The sequence below is a fragment of the Gavialis gangeticus genome, unplaced genomic scaffold (assembly GCF_001723915.1).
Source record: "Gavialis gangeticus isolate Ggan-Ray unplaced genomic scaffold, GavGan_comp1, whole genome shotgun sequence".
NCBI classification, from domain to species: Eukaryota; Metazoa; Chordata; order Crocodylia; family Gavialidae; genus Gavialis; species Gavialis gangeticus.
Window position 1 is genome coordinate 183,351,986 of NW_017729022.1, and position 15,170 is coordinate 183,367,155.

Consider the following 15,170-nt stretch of genomic DNA (forward strand, 5'->3'; position numbering starts at 1 on the left):
CCCCCCCCCCAAACTTACTGTCCAGACGCTGCTCTCCAAGCTGCCAGGCTGCACTCCTAGACGTGTGCATGCCGCATTTATCGGCAACATTATTGGCCACATCAGCCAAAAAAAGCCAATTGCCAATGATGTAAATTTTCTTGTATAACTGATGTTACGGATACGTATATTCTGTGGGCGTACATACATGCAAGGCACGATGTAGCCCTAAGTAAATAAAGACACTAAGAAAAAGTAGAATTCTATGCCATGAAATATATTTAAGCAAAACTGTACTTCATTGTACTTTCTAATGCCTGTTTGACCTACTATCATGTCATAGTATATTCAGGTGTAGAATATATAACATATGGGGGAATTTAAAAAAAAAATCTTGTTTGTATATGTAAATTTTGGTAAAACAAAACAAGATACTGGCAATGTATTACGGACACAAGAACTACAAATGGATGAAAAAAACACTATTACTATATGTACCCAAATCCAGAAAAACCCTGACTTCAAGATGATTCCCCAGTTGTTAGATACTAGAAATGGAAAATTATAAATATGTTTTAATTTTCCATGTCTAGCATCTAGTTTCTGGAGGGTCTTATTAAATTCATCACCTCCATCATTGCCACATGAAAAGTAGTGGCTGGGGGGCAGGCAGCCTGCCTTATACTCCTTATCATCGTGCCCCTTACCTTTCCCCTCCTGCCACTTGCCCCCTTCTGGAGCCTGCTTCCACCCTTACCTTTGCAGCACTCTGGCTCTGTTTCTGCTAGGAGTACACAGCATATGGGTGGGCCACGCAGTAGTGGTAGCTGTGACTTCAGGCTCCAGCTTCCAGCCTGGTTGGGATCAGTGCTGGACTTGCAGCAGCTCTCCCCACCGCTCCATGCTTTGTCACTCACCTCACTTTGTGTGCCCTTTCTCTGTGTTCCCCCTTGCAATGTGCATCTCCTTCCCAATGCTCTTTCCCTACCCTCCTTTCATTCTGTGCTCCGTTTTCTCTGCATCCTTTCCCTGCACTCCATGTATCCCTTTATCCCCCTCACTCTGCTTGTCCCTTCCTCTCCACCATGCACCTCTTGCCTGTCGCGTGAGGTACCCTGGCCTTATCCGGAGCTGTAGCAGCTGCTTCCCTGTGTTATACTTGAGTCTAAGACACGCTCCCCCCCCCCCAAGTTAAAAGGGGGGACATCATCTTAGATTTGAGTAAATACAGAATTAGAGAATTTTGAAATATGGCTAATTAATATACTTGTTGATAAGATCACTTTACACATTATTTTAAATAAATAATTTTTAAAATTGTAGGAGTCTATGCAAGGAAGTTCTGATGAGACGGCAAACAGTGGTGAGGATGGCAGTAGTGGTCCTGGTAGTAGTAGTGGCCATAGTGATGGATCCAGTAATGAAGCCAATTCCAGTCATGCAAGCCAGTCTGCAGGAAGCCCTGGCAGTGAGGTGCAATCAGAAGATATTGCAGATATTGAAGCTCTCAAAGAAGAGGAAGAGGAAGAAGAGGAAGATAGGGGTCATAATCCTCAGAAAAACAGTCGGAATGCAGAGCTCAGAAGCAGGAAGATGGACTCTCAAACAGGCATTTGTTTGGGAGATTCACAAGGAACAGCAGAGAGGAGTGGTGGAAACAACGGGACAGGAAAGGACCATGTTTTTAATGCTGAGTCTGTGCCACCAGTGGATAATCGAATTAGGATGCTAGATACCTGTTCACATGCTGAAGATACAGAACATGATATGACAGGGGAAATGAGTGCTGCTCACATATCACAAGGGTCTCAGGATTCTTGTATAACACATACGGGGGATTTCCTTGGGGAAACGATTGGAAATGAACTGTTTAACTGTCGGCAGTTTATTGGGCCACAGCATCATCATCATCACCATCACCATCATCACCATGATGGGTAGGTTGTAATGCTTCTTTTATTTTCCTCTTATAATATCAGTAAAAGCAGTAGCTTAATGTATAGTTCAGATGCACATTTTTATAGGTTTTGTTCCATGCTTGTGGATCATTCAGATTGCTACTAGAGTAGTTGCCCCATGTTCCATTTTATCAGTGTTGTCTGATTAAAGTTGTCACTTGTAGAGACATATTAGAAGAGAAGTATTAAGTCTTCTTGCTAATGTATTTGGTTCAGTAGAAATAGCACCCATCATTTTTTGTTAATGATACCTAAAATTTGCCTATTTTGACAGTCTGACATACCAGTTTATGCCTATCTTTCTCTCTAAACATACAAAGTCTCTTTATGTATATTGGTTTGTGTTTGATTCAGTTTTAGAACTACCTGTTGAATTTCTTCACTGCAAAGAAGTGTTTCAATTAATTGGTCTGCTGTGATAGTTTCTTCCTGAAATGTTCCTGTAATGGGGATTTTGGCAGGGATTTTATTATACAAATCCAGTTCTTCAGAGATTTGATTTTAATGTTTCTGTTTTACAGACACATGGTTGATGATATGCTAAGTGCAGATGATGTCAGTTGTAGTAGTTCCCAGGTCAGTGCAAAATCAGAGAAAAATATGGCTGATTTTGATGGTGAAGAGTCTGGCTGTGAAGAAGAACTTGTGCAGATTAATTCACATGCTGAGCTAACATCTCATCTTCAACAGCACCTTCCTAATCTTGCCTCTATCTACCATGAACACCTTAGTCAAGGTAAGAGTCAATAATGACAAAGAAAGAAACTACTTTTATACTTCATCTTACTATACTGCTTCTGTTTTTAATTTTATATCTTTTAAGAATATATCTCCCAATAATTTCAACATGCAGATCATTTTAAGAAGCAAAGCTTGTTAATGAAGAAAAGTAGTATGTATGTGTATGCATGCATGCACACACATAAAGATATGTAGAATAGAATAGTCAACAGAAGGAAATTCTGGTATTGAATCATAGTCAGACCTCCATATAGTTATGTTGCTAAGATATCAACATTATGTGGATTTTGGAAAAGCTAGATTCCATGTCAGATTCTTTATAAGTATATTTTATTTAAGTTCAGTTGTCAGACAGTTTCTATGTAAAATAAAATACAATCTAGTGGACTGAAGAATGTGATAAATAGTTTTTTGTAACTGATGTTTTCATAAATGGCACGTGCCCCTGGTGGCTGGCGGGGCACAGCTGTGCCAGCAGTGGTGGGAGCCTGGTGGCGGTAGCAGGAGCCTGGTGGCAGCAAGCAGAGAGCTCCCACAGACACCGCCAGCACTGTCGGTGGCAGGGCGGGGGGTGGCGAGCGGCGACCACTTGCAGGTACTGCAGATAGTGGTGGCCAGAGGCAATTATGGACCAGCGGTGAGGTGATGAGCGGCAACTGTCCACAGGCACCACCGGCAGTGTCAGCAGCACCTTTTTGCAGGGGGTGCGCTGGCACGCACAGGGTGTGCACATGTACCCCCTATGTGTTGCCCCTGGATGGTTTATTATTAAGGTAGAACAAAAGACACTAGAGATATACAACTTGTATATAATCTACATCTATATCACTTTGACTTCTATATATATTGAGATCTGCAACCTCACTTTCTGCCTGGACATACTTATATGATTAGATGTGTAAGTCACATAGTGATTGTTAATATATTATACACTTGTTATATATAAAACAATTATGTAACAGTATAACAGTTACATATAACATTTAACATGTCAGCTGTAAATTTGAAGATTATACTGCTTACATACAACAGTTGTGAATGTACTCTGAAAATAATTGGTTAATTGTATTTCAGTTGTTGGATCAAGAGGTTTAGGCAATTGACACACAGGTTTTCTTTTCTGTTTTTTAAGTATATGGCGAGCACAGGCATTTTCTAACATACTTTAAAAAAAAAGATGTTTGGTTGCTTTTGTGGAGGTTTGTTTTAAATTTCTTTCAGACTGGCGGTGGTAATATGAACCTGATTACCTCAATGAAACCAAAGGCAAATTATAACTAGTTTGTTATAATGCACAGGTGGTAATACTTAGCATTTATGTTGTCCCTTATGTTTTTTCAAAGTATTTTTTTAACCCAGTTTTTTAACTGTGTCCAGTTTTAGCCTGCATACTTCAAGAAGGATGTGGACAGATTGGAAAGCGTTTAACACATAGTGATAAAAATGATTAGGGGTCTGAGAAGCAAGACTTGTGAGGAAAGGCTGAAAGAACTTGTGTGATTTAGCTTGGAGAAGAAAACACGGAGGGGAGGTTTAATAAAAGTTTTCAAATACCTTAAGGGTGATTGTAGAGAGGATGGGGATGGGCTTTCCTCTGTGGCCATAGAGGATGGACTAGAACAGGGGTTTTCAACCTTTTTAGATCAGTGTACCCCCTGGTGGCTAGACACAGCACAGGCGCCGCCTACCTGCTCAACCAAATGGGGGGAGGAGCAGGTGGTGCGCACAACTGGATGCAGGTGCGGGGGAGGGTTGGCGCACAGCTGAACATTGAGTGGCAGCAGCTGCTATGTGCAAGCTTCCGCTGCGTCCAGGCAGGTGGCACCCACCTGCCCACACATACCTGCTAGGGCCTTCTCAAGCACCCCCAGGGGTACATGTACTCCCTGCTGACAACCCCTGAACTGGAAGCAATAGCCTCATATTGCAACAGAGGAAATACAAGTTGGAGATCAGGAAGAATTTTCTGACTATGAGGGTGGTTAGGAACTGGAACAGACTACCTAAAGGGGTTGTGGAATCTCTATCCTTCGAAGTGTTCAGGAGCAGGATAGACCAGTGCTTGACTGGGATGGTTTAGTTGCGGATAATCTTGCTCTGAGCAGTGAGCCTGGACTAGATTTGTGAGGTCCATTCCAGTCCTACTTTCTTCTGGTTGTATAAATCCCACTCATGATTTTTCTTAATAGGCAGTATTTATGACCACTTTATAGGTGGGGAAAACCAAGGCACAGAAGTTAAATAACTTTCCCGAAGTTGTATATTAGACCAATTGAAAAGTATGCATTAGAACTCAGGACTTGCTGGTTCTCTAAACCTATGCCCAATCTACCGGATTTTAAATTTGGCTGTCAAACTTTTCTATACTATTTTAAGAAAGGAAAATAACTATGGTTATTTCTTAGAGTAGAAATGCTTTTCTCTCCTTTCTTTTATTGCAGTTAACGTGAAACTAAAATCTTTGTCATTGTTGGAATGTACTGTGGAACGCTTCTTCGGCATTCCACCTTAAATGTTATCCAGTTGTTTTTTGTTTTAAACACGAAAGTTATGATTTTAATTAGGATCTCAACCCAGATGACTTTTGCTATCCCTAATTTTACAGCTGCCAGATAATTACCATGTTTTCACATGCAGACTTAAATTGTATATGTTAAATGTTTCCTAGGCTTTTCTGATGCATCATTTCTTAAACATCAAAACAATATCACATGTGTCCACATGAAAGCAAAATTGTCCTTGATGAGCTGTTGTACCTTACAAATTATGGATGCAGAAAGACAGACTTTAAATGTTTTGTGGAAGAAAATGCCTGGTGGTGGTGGTGTTTTATTGGATGAATATGGTACTGTTCAGAATAAGAGAGGAAAGTTTTGAAATTACTTGCATCCCTTCCTTGACATAACTTTTAGCTTTGGAGACCTCCAGTCTTTATAAAGTCTGCAGATGGTCTTCTCTTAAAAAAATAAATAAAATACAAATTGCACAGACCAATAAGTCTTCTGTTGGCATGGACAAACTGCACTATAGATTAGTTGTCTTATAGACTGCTTGTACAGTGGCATCATCTTGGTTTTCTAATATATCATATCTATAAGAAAAGGTTGTGACTATATATAAATTTGACAAAATATATTTAAAATAAATTAATAAGATCTTTTCATAGCTGTACCCTGAGGGATAATATTCAAATTAGACTGTCCTTTACAAGTATTCAGTAACAGCCTCTATGTTTTGCTCAGGGCCTGCAGTTCATAAACATCAATACAACAGCAATGCAGTGACGGATATTAACTTGGACAATGTTTGTAAGAAGGGAAATACTCTTTTGTGGGATCTGGTTCAGGATGAAGATGCAGTAAGTTACATATTGCAGAAGAATATTTGCAGAAAGGAAATAAATGCATGTCAATAACTTACTTTTACTTGCTCTAGATTCATCTTTCTGAAGGGTTAATAAATGAAGCAGAGAAGCTGCTATGTTCCTTGGTGTGCTGGTTTACTGATAGACAGATTCGAATGAGATTCATTGAAGGCTGCCTAGAAAACTTAGCAAATAACAGGTAACTGAATATGTGATTTTAATTTTTGTCATAGATTGTTATAGTGATTTACTGTGGTGGTGTTGCTACTGTTGGTGTTGGCCCATTTCTTTCATTAAGTGAAGTGCCCTATAGCAAAGTCCTGTAGACTGTATCCATTTATTATTTTTACTATATAAAACTAGTAAGGGAAAAAAACACAAAAGCAAAAATAATCAAACTCTCTAAATGTTCTAAACTTTTCTGCAAGAAGAAAGAATTCTTGTGAGTGAAATCTTTATTGGACCAACAGCATGGCTGGGATACATGTAGGCAATGCTTTTGGGTATTGCAGTACCCTTCTAGCCTTTGGGAGGGAAGCAGCTGCAACAGAGCTAAGTAGCAGATAGAACAAAAGCTTGTGTAAAACTCCATATGTAAATAAGAAACAGGATATAAGAGAAATTATTAAGTATCCAACAGGCAGGAAAAATGCAGTAAAAAACTGATGATGGAAGAACAAGATTGTTTAGAAGGGTTATTATTACCTGTGAAGTTCAGAGGTTAGCAAGCATCAGGTAGGTTATAAAGGACCATGAAGTCATTGTCCTTGGTACATAGTGTCCAGTAGGCTAATGAATTTCTGTTCCCATGCTTGTCTTGTAAAGGTGCTGGATAGATTTCCTTTGAGCACAAGAACTGTAAGATCAGACATGGAGTGACTTTTTTTCTGTTGAAAAAATGATCTCCTAATTGTGTTCTAGGCTAAGTACAGACAGTCAAAAAGCCTCAGGTTGAATTGATTCAGTCTGTGGAGGTTTCTCTAAACTGCATTCATTGAACCGATAAGCAAGTGAACTCGCATTCACACCTGTAGCCAGATTCCCGCAATGGTCCATACCAGTAGCTTGGAGGTGATAGAGCATGCCTCCCAGCTTGCCAGCTACTGCTTAAGGACACCCAAATGCAGCCGAGTAGGGCTTATACTTGATTGACTGCCCAGCACACACCCCACCCCCCAAATCCTTGTGGTCCTCCCCCCCAGGGGGGAACGGTCCCTATAACCAGGGGTTGGCTAGGTCACCCAGGTCCTCTGAGCCCTACCCCTAGTGCAGAGAGGGGATTCCACCCCCTGCCCTCCCCCGTCACCAGACTTTAATATTAGACTTCAGGGTAGAGGGGAAATCTTCTCTCCCCCTGGCCCAGCACTGGAGCCCCAGCCAGGTGCTGCCTGGCATGTGGGGGAGAAGAAGAAGTCTGCAGCTGTGCAGTACACAGTGGCAGTGCAGAGGAGCTGTAGGGCAGCCTGGGTGCAGGCTCTGGGTGGGTGCAGCAGGAAGGTGGGGAGCGGGGGCACCCTTGTGCACCCTCCCACAACCCCTGTCCAGGGCCCAGAGCAGCTGGGCTGGCAGTGCCAGGGGTTCGAGGAAGGTGGCCCTGAGCCCTGGTGGGGCTGCCTGGCACCCCTGGGGCTCCACTGCTTAGGGCAGGGCGGGTCAGGACCACCTGGGAACTCTGGCATGAGCTGCCTCTGGGCCTGTGGGTCCCTGTATGTCCCCGGTCTGGGCCCCTGGGGAGCGCTGTGGCAGTGTCTCTGGATGCAGCTGCTGCAGCCAGTTTGAGATTCTTGTGTAGCCACCTCCTGCAGCCCCTGGCCTATGCAGCACTGCACGCCCAGCACCACCAGAGCCTGAGCCGTGCCCAGTGCCACTGCCAAAAAGAGCAGAGCTGCTGCTCTCTTCCCTGCACCGCCTGGGCTCCTGACAGCTCTGTGCTGGTCCTGGCGGGATGTGCATCTGGGTGGCTGCAGTAGGAAGGCGGGGTGAGGCACACACCCACTCACGACTCCCATTTGTGGTCCTGAGTAGCCGGGCTGGCAGCGCTGGGCTGTGGCAAGGTTCCCTGGTACCTTCAGGCCTGGCGTGGGTTGGGACCTGCTGAGCAAGTAAGCGGAGAAGTTCAGGTCAGGGCCAGAGCAGCTGCCCCCACCCTGGACTGCCTGCGGCCATCGCTGCTGGGGCAATGGTGGGGTGTGCTCGGGTGAGAGACACCCCTTGGGCCCAGGGCAGCTCCACAGAGACCCCACTCAGATTAAGCATCCTGCCAGGGTGTGCGGGGGTCCCCCCTCCCCAGGCTCCAGACCCCACTCTGGGCATCCCCCCTCCCCGAGCTCCAAACCCCACACACACAGCCACAGCCCCTACACTTTCACAAATTCCATCCCCCAACCACCCAAAGTATCTGTATAATGTTGCATTATTTTGTGGTTTTTCCGTGCATTATTATAAGTTTTTAGCTGTGCAATTAAAATTGTGATTTAATTGCAACTAATTTTTTTAATCGTGCAACTAATCGTGATCAAATTTTTTTAATCATTTGACAACCCTACTTCTAACATATCTTCCATATGTGACTGACTGCTCTAGCATTAGTCATTATTACCATTTTAGTCTGAGCTGCTTTGCCAAAATTTTGTAACGTATAGTTGTTACATCTTGGTTTCCATTTGGTTTTTAAGGTACATCTGTTGCAATGGTGTGCATTAGCAAGACTGGTGAATTTGATCCTGGTGACAAGGTTTCATATTCTATAGTTTGTGTAAAAATAACACTGAAGAAAAAAAAGAAATCCTTTAAAATATATGCTCTAAAAGAGAATATTCCCAATATGTAGTTTATGTATAGTTTTTATCCATCAGCATTTTTTCTTAGTTATTTATGATCATTAGAAGTTAAGGTCCAGAATTGGACCTTATGCTCCTGGACATATCCAGTAAATATGTCCAGAATTGTATTTGATACTAATTTCCAGTTGTTAGACGAGGAAGGGAAACGGTAACGGAACATTTTTAATACAGGCTGTGTTTTCTCCACTGGTGTTCTAAATGAAGAAATACTGCAGCGAGGGTTAGAGGAATCCCTAAGTACCTTTTCAAAATCTGGATAACATTAACCTGGGTACTCCAGTCTTATTTTTTAAATTGATTGGGCACTTTGACTTTCAGTGGGACTTGAGATCCCACATTCCTAAATCACGTTTGAAAGTGAGACTTGAGTGGCTAAATGAGTCAACCTGGTCAGTGTAATTCTTTAATTTTCTTTTCCTTTTCTTAAATAATATGGGCCATAATGCTTCTGTTATGAAAGCTGGCAGTTAGTACTTTTTATTAAAAAAGAAAGAAATTTACACCTTAAAAGTGACTTTCCAGTCCTAATTGCCTACTAAATTCATATGGAGGTTTTTAAATAAAAAGGCTTAATTTTGAGCAATTTACCCAGTTTTAGCTCCCCGTTAAATCAATAGGAGCTGCAGCTCTTCAGCATCTCTTAAAATCAGGTCAATTTTATTAAGGCCTTTAAAAATAGATGCTGTCACTGAAAGCTTCCATCAAATGCATGGCATTATTTCTGAGCATGGTGTTGGCATTACTTTTGACAATCTGCCACTTGTTTGGCATATCTAAAAATGGTATCTGATATGTGGTGTTCAGGTTGCTTTTTAAGTAGGTTGCTAGAAGCATAGCTAGTAATGTTTGTGCCCTGGGCCACTATTCCCCAAACCTAGTTGACCACCTTTATGCCCCATTCTGAAACTGTTGCTGCTGCCATTTCCCTCACTGCAGATTGCCATGGTTGAGTACCACTGTCAGTGGCAATGGGCAACAGGGAATTTAGCAGCAGTAGAAGTGGCGCCTTTAGTAGGGGTGGGGGAAAAGAGGGTTACTATATCCAAGTGCTGTTACTGCCACCATAGTGCAGACTCTCTGTTGGTGCCCAGGGGTAGTACTCCATTCACCCATCCCTAATTACATTACTACAAGTTGCAAACGTGGAGGCAGAAAATTACATGTTTACTTAATCGCTAGTATTTTGGATTATTGGATGTACCAATTCAAGGAACCACTGATACCAAGTTGTGTACTCATATACGGTTGCACTTCCTGTGTGGGATTTGGGGATGTCTACTAGTGATTTTCCCCATAGTACACAGCTGCAAGAAAGCAGTGTAGCCGATGGAGATCTATAAAATTGCTTTTGGGCCTTTTGCGGGAAGATGGCTGCTCAAGGCTTGATTCTAGATAAATATCTCTTTTGTAGAATAGTATTTTATTATTACTAAATTAGTTACACTTTATTCCTTAAATATGTATATATCTAAATAAAGAGAAATATACACACACATTACGCTAATTTATAGTTACATTCTTCGAGGACCATTTTCACTTTAGTAGACATTTGTGAACTGTATTAACTTTAGTAGAACTTGCATGTGCACTTTGAAAAGTTAGAAAAAAACCCAGTTAAACACCTGAAGAATAGGTCTGTACGAAGCTTTGGGTGCTGATTCAATTCAGAAGAGATTCAGCCCAATTTGGTGGCTGAATCTCCAAACATGACTCGAATCAGGAGATCAGTAAAAAGGTCTGAATTGATTCAAAGCTGTCCGAATCGTTTTGGAAAAGATTCAGAGAGCTTCAGTGATTTGGGCAGTCCCCACTCGCCGCCGCAGGGAGCTAGACCCAGACTGTGCTGGTAAGTAGGGAGCTGAGTTGGGGCTGAAGGAGGGGGGAGGGGACCATAGGGGGAACCCCTGCCAGGCCCTATCCCCTGCCTACTCCTCAGTCCCCTTGAGCACCCCCTAACCCTTGCCCACTCTCCCAGCCCCAGCCTCTGGCTCTTTAAAAAAAAAAAAAAAAAAAAGGCTGGGGCCGGTTGGGGCAGCCATGAGGGGGGCTGGGAGAGTGAGCAGGGGATAGGGGCTCATGACAGAGCCCCCCATGCAGCACAGGGCAGTGGGGGGCCAGTGAGGATTGCCCCCTGCCTGGCAGCAGCTGGTGAGTTGGGGCTTTTTTTTCTTTTCAACAAGTCAGGATGCTGGAGCCAGGCAGGGCAGCCATTGATGGGGCTGAGGGGCCTGTTTGCTCTGGAGATTTGGTCTATTTGATTCGGGACAGTGATTCGAATCACTGAATCAAATCACTGTCCCCTGAATCGGCTGATTCCAAAACAAATACTGGATGCTTCACCCAGGCCTACTGAAGAAGCTGTTGTAAACATAAATCCTGTTTTACTGAGGCAAAGCAAGTTGCTGATAGCAGCTTACTACCTGTAACTCAGAAAACCATTAGCATTTGGAGGTACCCATTACTTTCTGATTTGGCTTAAGTCCAAATCTAAATGAGTTTCTGAAAGTGATTTTTTTCAGAAGTGAGACTAAGGGTGGTTGCTCGTTATAGGAAGTTCACATTATGTTTAGCTTAGAATCTTTATTTTGTAATAAAACTATTTTAAGTGACTTCATAATCATTAATACATAGTTTAATTTAAAAACAGTTACTTTCTGCTATTCTAATGCAGAATCACATTTTATCAAGATTCATGGAAGAATCTTGCTTAGTAGTAGCTTGATAGATAATTATTAAACTTTTTCAGTCTGTTTCTTGTAACGCAATAAATTTATAGATGCCAGCATGTAAAATAAATACAGATATATTATGCATAAGAAATCAGAAAAGACCAAGATACACAGTGCTTGGATTCCCATGTATTAAGTACTGTCTTTTCATCACGTTGATTTTCATGGTGTGTAATAAAATGAAACAAAAACAGTTTTAACATTAAGGAAATCCATGTCAAAAAGAAAAAGGGCAATCAGGGTGGATAGAGATAACGAGAAGAAAAAAAAGTGTATGGGCTTATCTCTTGTGAAAAGTTATGATTTCTGATAGAAGTAGGGCAAACACAGCCTTAGGATATTACTATTTAGAGTCCTCAACAAACTGGTTAAAAATGATCATGTCATTCACAGAGGCAAATTCATCAAATATATCCACTGCAAAAAATATCTAATAAACATCTTAAATTAAGAATTATCTTGGCTTTGTTGTGTAAGGGGAAATATTGAGCTATTCCTTGCTCCAGCTAGGAATCTTCAGTTGGCTCTGTGCCTCCTAGACACTTGTGTTATAGGCACTTATCATTGTGTTGTCTGAAGTACAGCATAAGTGAAAGCTAATTCTGGTTGATTAAGCAGCCAAGCTTATTGGTATTTTTCCTATTACACAATTATCCTTTCCACAAAGAACTTTATTCCTGGTAAGATGCATCATGTAAACAATTTTTGGGTATTTATTTTTTTTAATGGAATTAATTTTCCATCTCAAATAGCAAGGTGTGCAATATTAGTCATTGCTATGTTTTTGGGTTGTTGAAGGCAGTTAGTCTTTCTCATACATGCATAGTTGTGGCTATGTTGGCAGTTTGGGACGGATCCTGTCCTGCTATATATATATCACATTACTAAAAGGGAAGCTGTGTCTGTTTTTTCAAAATTTCAGAAGAAGGTGCATTACCTCTCTGCATGAAATGTGGAAATTATGAGTATGGATTTGATGATATATTTTGACATTTTAAACTTCTGGAATGAGAAAAGGCAATGCTAATGTATTTGATACTTGTTCATAGTTTTTTTTCAATGAGGCTGTGCATGAGGTATTAAATATAAATACGTAAACTATTGACAGACTAACCCCAGTTCATTAGATGATTGCACACAAAGTAAACTACCTGAATATGTCCAATACTTTTCATTCAGGGCTTGTCCAACCAACTGTCCATGAGAGGCTAACATGCAGGCTCTGGGTTCTTACCCAGCTACTGTTGCATGCATTGTTCGAGGAGCAGCCAGGGTCTAGTGGCTACTCTTCCTCCTTCAGCTTCCACTGCTTTCAGTTGAATAGTTTTCATTGTAAAACACGAGCCGCTCAAAGTAACTTCTTAGTTACAGATTTCAAGTTATAAAAATTAAAATCTCATTCTTTCTTTTCCTTTTAGATCAGTAGTAGTTTCACTTCGTCTTCTTCCAAAGTTGTTTGGTACCTTTCAGCAATTTGGGAGCAGCTATGACACGCATTGGATTACAATGTAAGTAAAAAAAATACTAAAGTCCTTTTCCCCTGTAAGAGTGTAAGGTCCACAAGTCTATATAGCTCAGTACTCTGTGGGAGCAGCTACATGTGCGCTTGAATGCACGGTAACCTATTTACTATGCATTAAAGCATTGTGTGAAAAACAACTGCTAGTATGTTAATGTGCAGTAAAAATAGTCCACTGTGCATTAAGTGTCACTAAAAAAGCGTGCACTTTCACTACTGCGCATTAAGAAAGTACATTAATCAATGTGTAGACACTTTGTATCTTAACGTGGCACAGTGTGACTGCTAAGTGGAAGAGTATTTGTGCACGGCCTCTCCAGACTGATCTGTCTACCTGTTTCTCTTCCCTTCCAGCTTCCAGCATTTAGAGCTGGAATCCTAATTTGGAGCTTGCATCCTTGATTATAATGTTTAGTACCTACTGATAGACCTATCTTGCATTAATTTATCTAATCCTCTCTTGACCCTTGTTAAAGTGTTAGCCTCCCCCTTGTCTCATGGCAGTAAGTTTCACAAAAGGATTACATTTTGCATGGGGGATCCATTGTGATGTCCAAGGAACCATTGGGAACAGAGGTGCTTTGATATGGCCTAGGCTGATAATGACCAGTTGCTATCGCTTGACTGCCGTCAAATGGAATGAAATGAGTTTTTAATTCTTTGTCTTATCTTTGTTGTTTGTTTGTTTTTTAAATAATATGAGCATAATTTATGCAAAAGCTTGTGTTTAGGTGGGTTTGTACCTTTAGGTCATCGCAAGTAGATCCATCAGAAAATTCTAGAAGGGCATGAATGATGTGTATGGAAAACATTGTTTTACTAGAAACTGCTCTCTCTGTTTTCACTGTGTATCTGGTGCCTTTTAGCAATAAAACATTCACTTTAAAATCTTCTGTTTTGACGAAATGAAGGAACTGTACAGCTCTATTGCCATATTGGGGGAAAAAAACAGGTCAACTTTCTAAGCTTGCAGAAGCTTGGAGCTGACCTAGATTTTTTAAAAAGACATAGTACATGATACCTATTGTTCATCAGCAGGCCATGATTCAGCAGGGTATTTAAGTTCATGCCTACCTTTAAGCATATGAGTAGTCCCACTGAAATTAGTGGGTGACCTTAAAACTGGCCCATAACTTACACTCTGGGGAATTATGCAATTATGTGCCCATGCAGTTTTGTACATAAAATGCATGCCCATGCATAATTGCATAATTTTGCATAATTTAACCATGGCAGGCTTTGTGCCTCTACCTTCACGGGGCTCCCAGCACTCCAACTGGGAGCGCCATGATGTGGAGGCATAGTGCTGCATGACTGGACAGCTGGGTAAGTGGAGAGAGGAGCTCCTGCCTGCAGGAGATGCGGGAGGTGTGGGGTTTGTGGGTGGGTATGGGCTGTGCACCTTTGGGCCTGCTGGCTCTGGGCCTCTGCATGGGGCTTCCAGCCCTCCAGTGGGAAGCCACATGTGGAGACAAGCAGGAGCCTGCCTGGCCTAACGGCACGCAACTTTCTGTGCCTCCATGTGCAGCTTCCCACCCAGCCCAGTGGCGCACGGCTCCCAATCCATGCACCATGGGTCAGCCCTCCACGTGGGGCTTCTGGCACTCCAGCAGGAAGTGACGCATGGAGGACACAGCCCGGCCTGGCCCAATGGAATGGCAAACAGCTTCCACCTCCAGTGCCATGAGCCCCGTGTGCTGGCCTGGAGCCCGTCTGGTCTGGTCTGGTCTGGTCTGGTCTGAAGGGGCATGCCAGCAGGCCAGGCCAGCTCCGTGCCAGCATGTACAGGCCCTGGGACTTAGCCGGAGGAGCATGCAACTGGTGGGCTCTGCCTGCTGCAGCCATGAGTGCCCCAAGGGCCCCTGCCTACTGCTGAGACACTAGCGGTGGGGGCTGTGCACCACAAACCCCACACCCACCCAAACCCTCCCCCACACACACACATCCCAACCCCTTCACAATCCCCTCCACAAACCCCGTGCCTGCCCATAAACCCCACATACTCCCATACCCACATCCCTTCACTACCCGTCCCAC

The 15,170-nt window shown here is 42.5% G+C and overlaps 1 protein-coding gene across 1 annotated transcript in view; it reads left to right on the forward strand.

Moving 5' to 3' along the window:
* The window catches only part of USP34 (ubiquitin specific peptidase 34), a 237,910-nt gene that overhangs the window by 58,949 nt on the left and 163,791 nt on the right, over positions 1 to 15,170 (forward strand). Inside the window, exons 12-16 of the mRNA XM_019516623.1 lie at positions 1,303 to 1,916; positions 2,459 to 2,673; positions 5,921 to 6,036; positions 6,114 to 6,241; positions 13,033 to 13,122. Of these exons, the coding sequence (XP_019372168.1) occupies positions 1,303 to 1,916; positions 2,459 to 2,673; positions 5,921 to 6,036; positions 6,114 to 6,241; positions 13,033 to 13,122 (1,163 nt within the window). The remainder of the gene's footprint in view (positions 1 to 1,302; positions 1,917 to 2,458; positions 2,674 to 5,920; positions 6,037 to 6,113; positions 6,242 to 13,032; positions 13,123 to 15,170) is intronic.